At 39.1% G+C, this 16689-nt stretch overlaps 2 protein-coding genes across 2 annotated transcripts in view; one reads left to right on the top strand and one right to left on the bottom strand.

The window, feature by feature from the left end:
• flt4 (fms related receptor tyrosine kinase 4) overlaps positions 1-12400 on the bottom strand; it is a 65715-nt gene extending 53315 nt beyond the window's left edge. The window contains exon 1 of the mRNA XM_077531816.1: positions 12237-12400. Coding sequence (XP_077387942.1) covers positions 12237-12294 — 58 coding nt within the window. The 5' untranslated portion in view covers positions 12295-12400. The remainder of the gene's footprint in view (positions 1-12236) is intronic.
• Positions 1-16689, top strand: part of npy7r (neuropeptide Y receptor Y7) — an 86789-nt gene that overhangs the window by 28099 nt on the left and 42001 nt on the right. The gene's annotated exons all lie outside the window — the stretch shown is intronic.

Raw genomic sequence — 16689 nt, 5'->3', positions numbered from 1 at the left:
CTGTAAAAAAATATGCAAAATTGCACTTAAAAAAAAAATCCGCTATACAGCGAGACCGCGAAAAGTGAACCGCGTTATAGCGAGGGAAGACTGTACTCTAAACAAAAATCTAGTTTATGCAATATTCTACTTCCTCTATATAAAAAATGTAAATAGAATGAATTGATTGTTAATTTCTCCTATTGCAGATTAACTCATTCACTCCCAGCCATTTTCACAGAAGCAGTCCCGTTCGCTCCCGGCACAGAATATTGTGTTCTTTTGCTATAAAAGCATGGAACCTATCAAAAGAAAGATTAAAGTCTCTTCTTTCATCAGGAATAAAAGTATGTTTCTATCTGTTTCCGTTTTGCAGCAATTAGCATTAGAAGAGAGCTAAGTTTCATCAGTTTTCACAAATCTATTTAAAATTGTAAATAATTGAGCTTTTTTTCTAGATGGCCCTGGTTGATCTCCTTTGCTCTGCTGCCACCTGCTGGCCGTTTGTGTAATAACTACCATTTCTGCAACCGTTCTTTGCAGTTGAGAGGCTGCATCAAAGCCTTCTGTATGCTCTAGCATAAAAAAAAATAATAATCGTATAAATCCGTCTTTGGGACACTTAGAACATTAAAAAAACGTATTTATACGTTATTGGGAGCGAATGAGTTAAGGAAATTTAGTCAAATTCTCATCCTGATTAAGTTGTACGAGGGATTGGCGAATACCAATATCAGGTATCGCTTTCGGACCGACACGGCATCTTGTGGTCTAGCAATTAGAAGAATAATGTCACGATATGTGGAGTATGGATGTGGTGGATGGACCCTATGGTGGAGAAACAAGGCAGGGTGACATCAGGAAGGGCAATATGAGGAACATTATTCACAAAAAATATGGTTGACATGACGGGACGGAACGTGATAGGACTGATCGCCAAGACAAGACTGGATAAGGAAAAGGAGGAAGCCATGATGGGGCGGGACGTGAGCGGACTTGTCGTCATGACTGGACTGACCTATCGCGAAATCACAACCCGTGCATGTGTAAAGAAAAGCACTCTAAGCTGCAGTTAAAAATGTAAAGCTCCGATTGACAGGCAGACGAAGGCGAGGCGAGCGTCATCAAAGGTGCGCACGAAGAGAATCCTTCTCTTCATGGGAACGGAGGAAGGCACATGAAAAGCATGTGTGAAAAGCGGCGCGATGTTTTTCCACGGCGAGCAAATTTCCTGTTTTCTTTATCATCGCCGCTCGTCTCCCACTTCCCTTTTTCACGGACGGCGAAGGAGATGTTTCCTCGCGCCTCCGTCGTTTGCTCCCTGAGCTGTCGTACGGCAGGAACAGGAAAAGAGGAGCATTGCGTAAACAAACAAGCATCAAGGACGCATCATGGGAGTCATTAAGGGATTTTTTCTTTTTTATGTATACATGTGGTAGCGGATTGCTGTACAACGCCATAATTACTATTGAGATTGACAGACTTGGCTTATGTTCCCTATTGAAGGCGAATACTTGAATGAGAAAACGCTGAATGGATTTGTGAACAGCTTCCACCATAGAGCAATACAAGAATGACATGGACTGCCACACGCTCACGTCTACGGAAGCGTGGAACTGCCAATGTGGAGTCAACAGATTTGACTGGCGAATATACGTTCAAACATACTTGCAAGTACGTTCGAACAAATTCACAAATACGTTTGAACGTACTTGTTGGCTAAATGCTACAAACGTGGTATTAGTTGTGCATGCACGAGTAAAAAAAAACATTTTTTTAGAACTGATACATTAAATCAAGTTAAAAAACATTATTTTATATCACTTTTGTGTTTTATTGTTATGTGTGCAGTGCATGATTTAGGTTTTTTATTGACTTCTGCATGCACAAGTACCTGTGGCATTGTGGGAAAATATGCTATGTTTAGCATTTAGCATAGTAGTATGTACTTAATTCATATTTATGTATTAGTAGTACGTATTTGCAAGCCCTTTCAAGGTCTTTCATAAATGTAAGAAAATACTTTAGAATTAGTGTAAACAGTAAATTTCAACAAAATAGTAAGATACAAAAAATGGCCTTTAAAATTCTATTTTTTTATGAATTTATGGGAAAAAGAGATACTAAATAATCGATTCCTGGTTTTCTGAATCTATATCGGGCTCGAAAAGGAAAATCGATTACTTTTTTTTAAACCAGCATTACTGCTTGCTTTTTTTTTTCATATCCTCCTGACTACCAGGAGAAAAAAATATTGTCCAACCATGTTTATTTTGATATTCCCCAATCTTTGTGAGGTAACTGGAATACTGCAAAATAAATTTTTGGGGAAAAAAAAAAAAAAAAAAAAAGCTTTTATTTTTAAGCTATGATGTGTCCACTACAGATGACATTTTTTAAAACTTAAATGCTAGGCTCAAATACAGTTAAAATAAATAAACAATACTTTAATGTGATTTTAAGTCTGATAGAAAACATGCTAACATTTAAAGCCTAAATTTGTTCAAAAAAGTGTTATACACCAACTTTTCCTCTTCCCTCAAAGGTGCTTGCAATGAGGGAAGCCATTTTCTTTTACGATGAAATCAATGGTAGCAAAGCCCCACCCCTACACATGTGGTATCATTGGAAAGCTCCGATTGTCCTCTATAGAGCACCAAAGGAGTTAATTCAATCGTATGCACTGGGTGGGATTCAGGTTTAAAAAGGTCCACTACAGGGGACAAATTTGAATTACTGATTGTTGGGAGGTTACCTGCAAATCCTGACAACCTCAACTGACTCAACACTTAAATCAACACTTAAATCTCTATTAAAAATTAGACTTAGACTTGACTTTATTGATCCCTTTGGGATGGTTCCCTCTGGGGAATTTACATGTCCAGCAGCAATAAGAACAGATTCAATCATATGCACTGGGTGGGAGAGATTCAGGTTTATAAAGGTCCACTACAGAGGACAAATTTGAATTGCTGGTCAGGAGGATACAGGCTTTAATGACACCAAATGGTACCCAAAGCACTTTACAAAGTCTCAGATTCACCCATTTACACATCAATGAGTGGTTGCTGCCACGCAGGGTGCTGCCAGGTCCATGCCACGTCCATTGGGAGCAAATCGGGGTTCAGTGTCTTGCTCAAGGACACTTCGACATGCTCACCAGGGATGAGGATCGAACCCACAACCTTACAGATGGGACACGACCACTCTACCACTGAGCCATGCCGCCCCATGCCTGAGCTATGCCTTCCATTCAAACGTACTCGCCAGTCAAAAATGTTCCCTCCACATATTGGCAGCTCCACATTACGTACATGCCAGTGACGACTCGAGAAATCTGACCAAAGGCCCCAAGTGGGCCACTCTGCACGTCCGGCGAAGGACGGGAGGCCATGTAGGCCACGGAGCAGACCCGCTCTCTGGATGTGGAGTCAGTCACCCAGCCTCGGGCTGTAACATACGCCCCCTGACTCCCCTAAACGAAAGGGTCCACTTCCTCCGTCGTCTGGACACAAGGTCGGGCGAAGCCAGGAGATGGCCTGACTGGCAGCTCGGCTTTGATTCCATTGTTTTGCGTGAAGGGGGATGACATCCACTACGTCGCTGTCCTCTTCCACTATTGGGGCAGTTTGGTCTTTCCAACATCCTGCCCAGAGGTGGGCGCCAAATCAAGGATGCGGCCACGAGCCATCTGGCTCAGCTTCCTATGTTTAAATCGCGGGTCCCAGCCTATTTACTTCCTGTACCTGCCTCACAGGAACACTCTCCGTCGTGATTCATTTTTGCGTGCCATCATTTTTAGCACCGTCCCCCCGCTGAGGCATCCAGTGAGTGATGACATTTCAACGATGAGGCAGTGAAAATTTCCATTTGAGCACACAAAGCACTAAAGACGAGGGCTCCTGTGATGTCTCCAAAGGTCCTAAAACTGTCAGAGTGCAGTAACTCCCCAAAGGTGAAACTTTCAAGTGCGCTTGTTATCCGATTTCCTAGAGACCGTGCGCACATATACAAGTCTACGCCGCCGAGAGGCGAATCACACAAGTGCAGGACAGAGGCCAAAGTGAAGCAGGCTGGGTCAACAGCATGCTTATTGCCTAAAGGGAGGGAAGTTGGTCATTTGGCAAAGTTTTCCAAGGGACCTCTTACTTATGAATGCTAAGCATCTCCACATGACGAGGCGAGAAGTGTGATAGGTTAACTGTGCGTATGCAACCACATCACAATCACCCGGCTGCCGGCAATTGGAACATAATAGCAAAGGTGGCAATCATTACGCTTCCGAGTGTTCTAATGATGCTTGTTGCTAAGCAACATCGCACTTTGGAGCATTGTAATGTTCACGGAACAGTCCCCGTGTTTAGGATACAGTTTCCATTCGAACATGTGTGGAGTGTACAAGCAACGGAAGCTCAAGACGGCAGAAGAAATGTTCCTCGGTGCGTGATGGTTTGATTTGCGTATATTCAATGTTTTCAAGATATATTATTGACATCAATATTGACTTTGATGGAGTGAACTACTGAATTTTTAAGAAAACATTGCAGCAATTTCAAATGTCAACTGCAGTTTTGATATGGATTAATTCCTACCTGAAAGGTAGAGAAGATGATGTCAGGTCTGTTATGCGTTCAAATTACCTAGGAGTGCCTCAAGGTTCTGTTTCGGGTCCCTTATTGTTCACAATGTATATAAACGGTCTTCTTGTTTTCAGCGTGCCAAATTAAATTGGAGACAAATACAAATGTCTTAAAAACCAAAAACCAAAGAAAAAATGCTTAATGTAGGAATAATTGTAAATAAGTTATCATACAATGAAGAACTGCTTCTGCTTGCAATGAAGACTGCTCTGTTTGCAAAGAAGAATTACTTTGCTCAAGAAGCTGAAGAACCAAAACGTCTAATGCAGCAAAATGGTTCGAGCCTGTCTAATGAGGTCACCTGTTTTCTGTGAAGAAATGATTGCAAACTTGACAACACATGTACTCAGCAATCTTCCACTTTCAGGCACAACACATAGACAAACAAGTACACTGTGCTCCAACTTTGCTTTGCTTTTAGAATTAGAACACCCATGTAACTAGGGGTGTGGAAAACCCCCAAAAAAAGAGAGGGTGAGGAGAGGAATCTTTAGAGAGTGCAGGAGTGAATTGTGTCAGTCAGCTCCTCTCCTCTCTCCTCACAAGCCCTGAACTGAGTGTCTTCTCTCCTTTTTGTGTCGTGTTTAATAGATGTCAAACGGGTAACCCTGACACTTAACTTAGCTAACTTTGGCACGTTTACATTGTAAAATCCTGTAAATAAATTCAAATTCAAACACAATCTGTATGAAGTTGTGAACTCAGGAAAGGCTCGGTAAGCAATGCAGACCGGGTCAAATTCATGATAATTTACCACAGCGGAAGCACTTGTGTGTCTAATGGTGCGCACTTTTAATTAAAGGTTCATTCCGTCTGAATAAGTTATAATGAAATGGATATTTGTAGTTGCTGTCAAATCAAAGTCAGGTGCAAAGTGGTTGGACCGATTTAGATACAGTCGAAAACAGAAAATCAACATGGAAATTAATCATTTCCCCTGAGTATGTTTTGGTTTTGCGAAAGCAAACAAGGGGATACGGGATGGATGGAGCAAAAGGCATACATGATTGAAGGAATGAATGGGTGGAAAAGTAAGAAAGTAAAGTGGCTACAGTACATGAATGAATGAATGAATGAATGAATGAATGAATGAATGAATGAGCGAGGCTCAGGGAAAGGGAGATATCTGGATTGCTGTGAGGAGTTAATTGGGTGAGGACGGATGGTCAGGGGATTAATGGCGTGATTGATAAATGGCTTCACTGACGGAAGGAATGTGGGTGGAGGGATTGATCTTTAATTCATTCATGTGATGTTAGCAATCCACCCAGAAGATAAGAGCTAACTACACACTGTATGATGTGATGCATTTGCTGTTTTGTCCAAATGGGACGGGTGTGTGACAAAATGCTGGGGCGGCAGGTCATGTCGATTTTTTTTTTTTTTTTTTTTCCCTTGCCTGTTATGGAATGAAACTGTCATGAATTTCAAAGATGACACTGCAATTTTACATATTAATGCACAGAAAACATGAAAAATGAGAGAAAAAAAAATGCCACAGATGGTTTCCATCAACAATCTTCCACCAACGAGGACACATTTTTGGCCTTGCGTGTGAATTCCTTAGTTGAAAGAGCTTATCTCTCAACTTTGACCGCGTTTGGTCTGTTGGTGCTCGAACCTGATGTGGAAAGCGACTGACCAGACATATATATGCCCAGAGAGGCCACTGGTGCGGAATGAAGAACTGGTCTCCATTTATTTGGACAGCGTCAAACTTCACATGTGGACCCAGCAGAATTCCTCCCTCCTATGTTTTACTCTCCAGCTGACAGAAGAAAATATTCCAGGACGTGCCCTCGTGTATCGTGAGATCAGCGCAAGGAAATATTGGTTGTTATTGGCTCGAATGAATCAACCATCAAAGTGGGCCACCGCAATAACACCCAGAAACTGAGAGTCACATTTCGGTTATGATCCGATCAAGTGGCGATACGCGTACTCAAAACATCTTCAAGCAACATTGACGACACCGTCAAAGATCTTTCAGCTTCTCATGTGTCGCTTTCTTTAATCAGCACGTCTTTCATTGGCTAATTACGTTCCAATAAATACAAGGAAGCCGAGCAGAGATGAATCTTTCATTTACTACTGACTCGATGCAATTTAATCTTTTACAGCAGCCAAGTTGCACTTTTCACGAGGCAAAAAATTCCGCAGCACTTTTAATGGGAGCGGCGTCTTTCAAACTCAAGGCAGGGAAGCATGAAAGACGGATATTAGAAAAGTGATTTGAGGTTTAACGCTTGAAGCTACGCCAAAGTGTCAATCCGTCTCTCTTATATGATAACGTCATGTCGGCCCCCAATGAGCAACCACCCGCTCTCTCTTTCTCTCTCTGTGATGACGACGATGCGAGGCCAACGACATAATGTTTATGTCACTCGCCAAACAGGCGGTATAGATAATAGATGGATAACGTTTCAAAAACACGTCAAGCTTGAAGTGCAGTGTTGTTTTCCTCATGATTTTGTTGACAAGCTAAACATGTCTCTGAGGAATATAACACGACGGGATGTGGTGACCACATTTTCAAAATGAAAAACCGCAACGCTACAATTTTGCTAAAAATCAAATGTACAATAAATTCTCACCAGGAATTATTTAGTTTTTATTTATTTATTTATTTTTCTAAAAGAGCTCAGAATTGTTCATTCGGTAGTCTTACCGATTCAACGTCTTATCATCATTGCTCTTTTTTTTTTTTTTTTTTTTTTTTTTTTTTGTGTGTGTGTGCGTGCGTTTGCGTGTGTGCGTTTGCGTGCGTGCGTTTGCGTGCGTGCATTTGCGTGCGTGCGTGTGCGTGCAAATACGTATAAATTTATACGCATTAATTCACCTAAAGCCTTATAAATATTATATAATAAACCAGGAATTATTTATAACAAATTTAATCGCTAGTTAATCTGGTAATCAGTAGTGTTAATTTCGTCAGATGAAAATGGAACAAAAATGATTTCGTCAACACACATTTTTCACCGGACAAAAAATAGACTAGACTAGACTAAAACCTGCATTAATAAACAATAACTGGGACTAAATCAGTTTGCATTTTCGTCAACTAATGAAGACGAGACGAAAATGCTCTTCACTTAATAAAAACTGGACTAAAATCTATGGACATTTTAGTTCATCAACAAAAATGAGATGGAAATACACCACATGATTTTGTAAAATCTTGTCTGTGCTAATCTGTAACTGTGACGCTGTCATGTGACTCATAGTGACACACCCCCTTTCAAATCTGCAGCTCGCACAGTGTGGACAGACAGGAGGTGGATTCACGCTGAAACGGTTACCCCCCAAAAAAGGTCAATTATACTTACAATATAATGAATCCAACGGCTATAATGTTCCAACAATAATATTAATCAGACCGCTTACTAATGCTGGCTAATTTATTAGCTAATAGCAGTTAGCTACTTGTTTATATAGTGTAATTGTGTGAAGTTGTTTTTCATCAAAAAAGATGAGAGAACATTTTATGTAAAATAGTTTTTAGAAATGTTCAACATTATCCGCTGACAAAAATATATATATATATATATATACGGGGGTAAAAAAAAAATTGTCCTGAATAAAACTAGACTACAACATTGACAGTTTTTGTTGACTACAACTACACAAATAAAATGATGTTTTCTTGGACTAAAATAAAGAATAAAATGCTAGATTTATAGTCGACTAAAAATGGACTAAATGAAAACGTTATGTTGACTAACTTTGACAAAAACTATCAAGTGTGATTGAAACTGGACTAAAACTGAGACTAACTTTAAAAATGGCGGATAAAATTAACACTAGTGAACAGTGCTTGTGTTAATACTTTAGGTCAGTGGTGTCAATGTCGGGTCCTCGAGGGCCTGAGTCCTGCATGTTTTCGAGGTTTCCCATGTTCAACACAGCTGATTCATATTTCAGCTTATCAGCAAGCTCTGCAGGAACCTGATAATGATCCTGATCATTGAATCGGGTGTGTTGGAGTAGAGAAACCTTGAAAACATGCAGGACTCAGACCCTGGATGAAACTACTTCTTTTATTATAATTATGATTCCATTTGTTGTGGTTTATGTCACTTTGTTTTTAATCACAAATTTGTGCTGAACTGAAAATTTGAGGACCCTTAGCGCATTTGATTTGGAAGGTAACAATGTAGTGAAAAACAGGGTTTTATGACATCATCGTTTGCAGTAAGCTGTCTACATATATACACAAAAGTGGAAAAAAAAAAAAAGAAAACTTCATAAGCAGCTGTTAGGCAGTAATGAGTGATGAGCGTCTCCATCAAGTCTCTCTGAGCGAGACTGCAAACAAGCTCGGCTGAACTCACACATCACCACATGCTTCCTAAAACTGATTTTTGCAGCCTCACTTCACAGCCAAATAACAAAACAAGTAGGTGAAATCCCCTCTTCCTTTCAGCAACATAAGACAAATCTAACCCTCTGTTCCTCCTACACACGCCAATCCAATCTACATCACTCTGACACTGTAATCACAGGACAGCCTACATGCACTAGATGTGCAGTCAGTCCTGTGGCGTTAAGACACTTCAAAGCAATTGGACAAGCATTAACAAACGACAATACACAACATCATGGTCCCGCCTGGGGCCTTCCAGAATGCTGGGACACCGCGGGATTGCTCATTCAGCTGGAAAACACAGGGATGGAAAGGAATCTTATATACCGGTACATACATATATATATATATATATATATATATATATATATATATATATATATATATATATATATATTAGGGGTGTTAAAAAAATCGATTCGGCGATATATCGCGATACTACATCGCGCGATTCTCGAATCGATTCAATAAAAAAAATAGATTTTTATTTTATTTTATTTTATTTAGTTATTTATTTTTTTAAGAGCTCAGAATTGTTCATTCGGTAGTCTTACCGATTCAACGTCTTATCATCATTGCCTTTTTTTTTTTTTTTTTTTTTTGTGTGTGTGAATCGATTTTTAAACTTCCATTTTTAATGGAAAAATATTCAACAAAACGTCTGACTTCGGGTTAGGATTCACACCTTGAGCATGGAAGAATGTTATATGAACGGAACATTAAGCCTTAATATTTTATTTTAATGCTGTTCAAACATGAAACAGATTACAACCTCTATAAGACTGAAATTTCAGATAAATAAATAATACATTTTCATATAAATCTTACACTCTACAAGCTTACTGATTAGTATTTTCTAAATTTGAATGAAAAAAAATCGCAACAATCAACTTATAAATTCGTATCGGGATTAATCGGTATCGAATCGAATCGTGACATGTGAATCGTGATACGAATCGAATCGTCAGGTACTAGGCAATTCACACCCCTAATATATATATATATATACTGTACATAGTGGTAACTTATGCTAGAGACATGTTGTGACAAAACTGTTTTCATCATGGGACAACTGCTATTTGTTATTGGTTTTGCTCAGTGCTTCTCAAATAGTGGGGCGGGCCGGTTTGACCTCGGGGAACATGCTTATTTCTTTATTTTTTATTTTTATTTTTTATTTTTTTATTTTTTTACTGTCCTAAAATAAAGTGCAATTGCTCCTCCACTACATTAGGGGGCAGTGGCGCTCTCTCTTTACGCAGGGAGTATTCGCTCGGTGGTGTAGGGGTTTTGTTTGCACTGAGCATGCGTGCTTTGCACACAGCAAAAAAAAAAAAAAAAAAAAAAAATCAGCACAAATTATTTTATATATTTTTGTTTTGCAGGTTAAAGTTTTTTTTTGTTTTTTGTTGTTGTTTTTTTTAATATTGTGCTCCTGAGTTAACGTTGGTGATCAGTTTGAATGTATTATTTATTGATTTTATCTCATTTTATTTTTCCATATCATATGGTTTGACATGGTTAGTCAAAAAATGTTTAGAGTTTAATTAAGGATTTAATTTTATTGTTGAATTTCAGATGCACTTTAAATCTTTTATTACAGTTAATAAAGCTATTCTTTATTGTAAGTTGGTCCATATTTCTTTCTTTTTTTTATTCTCTTATACGTTAATACGGATACAGTGTTATGCAGAGATGTGCTTATAACAATTTTATAGACAAATGATACTATTTTTAGTCGCGGGGCGAGGGGGGCGCAAGATGTTTTCTTCTTACTGGGGGGGCATGACAGAAAATAATTGAGAAGCTGGTTTAGCTTGATCTGAAAAGCTGTTTTGTTTCGTTTTTTCCACAGTTGCCACTTGTTGTGCACAGCACACATTCATTGATGCTGAAGCTGTTTCTCAGGAGATAAGTTTGACATTGTGACATAAGCACATGACATTGGACAGCCAGAAGCTGAGCTCCACTGTGTTTGTTTGCAGACTAGGTGTGTGGTGAGAACGTGAGGCAGTTACTTTTCTTGTGTCGTACCGAGTAAAGTTCTGTGAGGGAACACTTATTGTCGCGTCATTACTCTTTCATTTATTTGATTCATATAATTTTTTTTAATGGATGACTATTTATGACGTGGGGGCTGGCCCACGAACCTTGAAACTGACGCCTGTGCTGTGAACATTGTTAATCAAAGAAAAAAAAAAAAAAAAAAGCTGGATCTGCAAGTAAGTGATATGCAATGTATGGTAACACTTTAATAACTAACTATCCGTTATATCTAGTCAATAGACCATTACAGACTGTTAATTAATGAGTTGTTAATGACTTATTAAATGTTTAACTGTTTGTTAAGGTTTTATAATGATGTCTATGAATAATAAAAATGTCATTAATAAACTGTTATTTATTGAGCTCTAAATGACTTGTTAACTGTATATTAATCATTCACAAATATATTTTATAAATTATTAATACATCATTAACGAAAAAGTTTCTTACCAAAAAGTTTTTCTTGCTAAAACGTTTTTTCTCTCCAAAAAAGTTTTTCTTACAAAGTTTTTCTAAAGTTGCAACTACACATTTACTACTATGTAATAAATGAGGAATAGTGGAAACTTATTAGAATAACCTATACAAACTATTAAGTAATAATTAAAAAGGCATTAGTAAGTAACTAATAGCTTGTTAACGATGTATAACTAATTTATGAAATATATTTGTGAGTGATTAATGTACAGTTAACAAGTCATTTAGAGCTCAATAACTAACAGTTTATTTTTGAATTTTTTTTTTATTATTTATTGACATCATTATAAAACCTTAACAGTTAAACATTTAGTCATTAACAACTCATTAATTAACAGTTTACTAATGGTCTATTAACTAGTTATAACGGATAGTTATTATAAAGTGTTACCCAATCAATCAATAAATAAATAAATAAATAGCCCTTTGCTTTACATTTAACTGATTTTGATGGGCCTAAAAAACTTGAAGCATTGAAATGAAGCAAAAAGCATGAAGCCTCACAGCACTGTCATATCATGTCAAAGGAAATTCACTAATGTGAACATCAAACAATAATTTGACAGACATTAAAATGACAAAAAGTCCACTGTTCGGTGTCAACAAATGTGTCCTTTCTATCTATCTATCTATGTTAATAAATAATAAATAAACGTCTCAAACTTTGAAACTTTGCGGCCCTCACGTCGCACTTTTAGCGCGCTCAAATGTCGTTTTTGAAGTCTCCTCACCTGCTGCGCAAGCGACTCCAATCCACGTGCGATAGAAAAACTTCAAATGTGTCTTCATCTCCAATAACTCCTCTGCGCAAGAGCAACAGGTTGGCCGATGTTTCCACTAATTTGCGTGCGTGGAAATAAGGAATTAAAGTGGGGGGAAAAAGACGTCAGTGTGGGCTGATGTTATGATGATTCCACGGCGGAGTAAAGGCTCAGGTGAAACTCGACCAGGCGACGCTTGCATGTGTTTTGGCCACAGGGCAGATCCCAAATGTTGCATGCATGCGTGTGCGTTTGGAAGTGGGGGTGTGTTTAGGGGGGCTGGATTGTGGAAAGGATGCAGAGGAAGTGAATGTGTTGTCTTTTCCTTTGCTCGTGACTGGAGCGATCATTGGAGCGTGCGTGTACAATAATGGGGACACTAAAGTTTAATGTCATCCTAATGGCTTAAAGACAGTGACATTCAAAAGTACCCTCGCTCAGTATAAGTAAAGGTAATTTTACTCCAAGTATAAATACTCAACTCTATACTTAAATTAGAAAAAAGTACAGACTGACGTGTTCTACAAATTAAAGCCTTGATACAGCAGTGAATAAATATTTCCATCGCTGTGCTTATGCTGTGAAATGACTAACAAAAAATGTAAATTAGCTACTGATAACAAATGGAAACAACACACTTTACCTGCATGTGTTTTGCCCAGATTAGACGGTGAATTGAACCAATGTGTATGATTAGGATTATGTGTAATTGGAAAACACCAGGATACATTGTACAGTATGTGCCAAGACTAATGAAAACACAGTACTCTCATTTGTTTTTTTGCTTTTTTTAACTCAACTCAACTCAAGTTTATTTATAAAGCGCTTTCAAACAGCCTGAACTGTCACAAAGCGCTTTAAAGAAAGACAAAAAAAAATTTTAAGACAATAAGGTTACCATTTTTACTAGCTCAACGTAGCCAGCATCACCTGGTGGCTTCTCCAGAGACCACCAGGCAATTCTGGCTACGTCCAGGAACATCGCCTGAGAAACGACACGTCATAGCTGTCCTGAAGTGTGGAAGGAGTGGATGAGGGGAGATGGACCCAATGGCAGAGAAGCAAGGCAGGGAGACAGACAGGAAGGGCAACGTGAGGAACTTGGCAAAGAGGGTGACGGACAGGACGGGACGGAATGTGAGCAGACTGGTTGCCATGACTGGATTGAACGTGGACAGACTTGGCATGACGTAGACAGACTTGGCAGGACAGACTAGGCAGAACGGGGTCCGACTTGACAGGACTTGGCAGAACGTGGACAGACTTGGCAGGAAGAGAGAGACACTTGGCTTGGAGGTGAGACACTTGACCAGACGTAGAGAAACTTGACCAGACGTAGAGAAACTTGACTAGACGTAGAGAAACTTGACTAGACGTAGAGAAACTTGACCAGACGTAGAGAAACTTGACCAGACGTAGAGACACTTGACCAGACGTAAAGAAACTTGACCAGATGTAGAGACACTTGACCAGACGTAGAGACACTTGACCAGACGTAGAGAAACTTGACCAGACGTTGAGACACTTGACCAGATGTAGAGAAACTTGACCAGATGTAGAGACACTTGACCAGACGTAGAGACACTTGACCAAACGTAGAGAAACTTGACTAGACGTAGAGAAACTTGACCAGACGTAGAGAAACTTGACCAGACGTAGAGACACTTGACCAGACGTAAAGAAACTTGACCAGATGTAGAGAAACTTGACTAGACGTAGAGAAACTTGACCAGACGTAGAGAAACCTGACCAGACGTCGACACTTGACCAGACGTAGAGAAACTTGACTAGACGTAGAGAAACTTGACCAGACGTAGAGAAACTTGACCAGACGTAGAGACACTTGACCAGACGTAAAGAAACTTGACCAGTTGTAGAGACACTTGACCAGACGTAGAGACACTTGACCAGACGTAGAGAAACTTGACCAGATGTAGAGACACTTGACCAGACGTAGAGACACTTGACCAAACGTAGAGAAACTTGACCAGACGTCGACACTTGACCAGACGTAGAGAAACTTGACCAGACGTAGAGAAACTTGACCAGACGTCGACACTTGACCAGACGTAGAGAAACTTGACCAGACGTAGAGAAACTTGACCAGACGTAGAGAAACTTGACCAGACGTCGACACTTGACCAGACGTAAAGAAACTTGACTAGACGTAGACACTTGACCAGACGTAGAGATACTTGACCAGATGTAGAGACACTTGACCAAACGTAGAGAAACTTGACCAGACGTAGAGACACTTGACCAGACGTAGAGACACTTGACCAGACGTAGAAAAACTTGACCAGATGTAGACACTTGACCAGACGTAGAGACACTTGACCAAACATAGAGAAACTTGACCAGATGTAGACACTTGACCAGACGTAAAGAAACTTGACCAGACGTAGAAAAACTTGACCAGATGTAGACACTTGACCAGACGTAAAGAAACTTGACCAGACGTAGAGAAACTTGACCAGATGTAGACACTTGACCAGACGTAGAGAAACTTGACCAGACGTCGACACTTCACCAGACGTAAAGAAACTTGAGCAGACATAGAGACACTTGACCAGACGTAGAGACACTTGACCAAACATAGAGAAACTTGACCAGACGTATAGAAACTTGACCAGATGTAGACACTTCACCAGACGTAGAGACACTTGACCAGACGTCGACACTTCACCAGACGTAAAGAAACTTGAGCAGACATAGAGAAACTTGACCAGACTTAGAGACACTTGACCAGACGTAGACACTTGACCAGACGTAGACACTTGACCAGACGTAGACGCTACCAATATATCTTAGCACACCTCAACTGGACAAGACAAGACAATGCAATGCTACCACACCAGTGACTAAATACAACACTAACAAGACACTAACAAGACACACCTGTGAAACACAACAGGCAGAGGGCACTAATTAGCAACACATACTGGGAAGGGAAGAGACACCGCAGGTGGACAAGGTTAACAATAACGAGACACGGGGAGAACTCAGGACAAAACACTACAAACACCAAAACCAAACGAAACCTAACCACATGGAAACAAAACATGACAATAGCAGTCAGCCGACAGCTTCTGACAAAGATGACAGCAAACGGCGAAGCTAGTAAAAAGGTAAATACAAACCTTATTGTCTAAAGAAAAAGAAAAAAAATAATGTTTGTATCGACAAGATGAACGTTATTGACCGGACATGACGACGCTAGCTAGCTAATACAGCGGGCTATTGGATTTCGGCTAAGAGATTGTTGAGAGCGATTTAATCGTTTCATCGTGTGTATGCCATGCCCGAGATGAAAAACATCAGAGGAAGTGTAGCGTAAACGCGTTGTACATCAACTTGTCGATGTGAAAGGGATCCGCAAAAATCAAATCCAGATTGCTTCATACCTCGGTCTTCAGATAGCAAAATATAACTGGATTAGACATGTGCCAGATGTGCGACAGAATTCAGTCCAAATTCGCAAAATGGATCCAGTCCGGTTTATTTTTCAACAATGGGACTGTTTGGTATGGACTCATTTCACAGATCTGCAACAAATTTGGACCACAACTGATCTAGAGTAGTTAAGATGATGATGTTATAATAGAAAGTTTTGACATCTTTGGGTTTAGTTCCTCTTTCTAACATTCATAATTAATGGTGTTTCTATCTTTTCATTTGTTTAAGCAAATTTAATGAAAATGTGCAAAATGCCAGTTTCTATTTGATGTTATTTTGCGATGACTGAGAGGAGACGACCACAAGACCTTTGGCTGACTGTCAACAAAAGATTAATGTCAGTTTCTTTTACTAAATCCAGAAATATATCAATTACTTCGTCCCCCAAACATACCTTACTTTATCGTTCGCCGCCATTTTTTTATTATTATTATGACAATATGGACGCATGACGTAATATCTGGTCAAAATATGCGGCATGGTATCCGGATCTGTCATTGTTTATTTGCGAAACCCGTTCTCATAACCAAGATTCAGATTTTGCTTTTATCGATACGCTGAAAAATCCACAAAATAATTTTTTTTTTAAATTACGTTTTTTTTCTTTTTCTAGCATTTCCATTCAGGTTTGTTTTCGCAATTCTTAAAAAATTTAATACAAATATATGGATGGATGGATGGATGAATGGATGTTAAACTACCTATTATGACACAAGTGTACAAAGATGTTAAGCAGTCTATATAGTAAAAAGCAGAAACCTGAAAATTGCTAACACTATCATGCATGTTTTTGCCATTCAATGTGGAGGAATGCCAATGTACTGTACTGTCCACCAGAAGAAGTGAACAAACCTTGTTGTCATTAGTATTAACGTCCCACAACTCCTCACAAAAAGTTTTTATTTTGTTTTTTATTTTGTATAAGCGTACTTTCTGACAAAGAAATGAATGCAGAGAAAACATTCCG

The sequence above is a fragment of the Festucalex cinctus genome, chromosome 9, assembly GCF_051991245.1.
Source record: "Festucalex cinctus isolate MCC-2025b chromosome 9, RoL_Fcin_1.0, whole genome shotgun sequence".
Taxonomy (NCBI): domain Eukaryota; kingdom Metazoa; phylum Chordata; class Actinopteri; order Syngnathiformes; family Syngnathidae; genus Festucalex; species Festucalex cinctus.
Note: the sequence above shows the minus strand (reverse complement) of the source record. Positions and strands in the feature narration are given on the sequence as shown.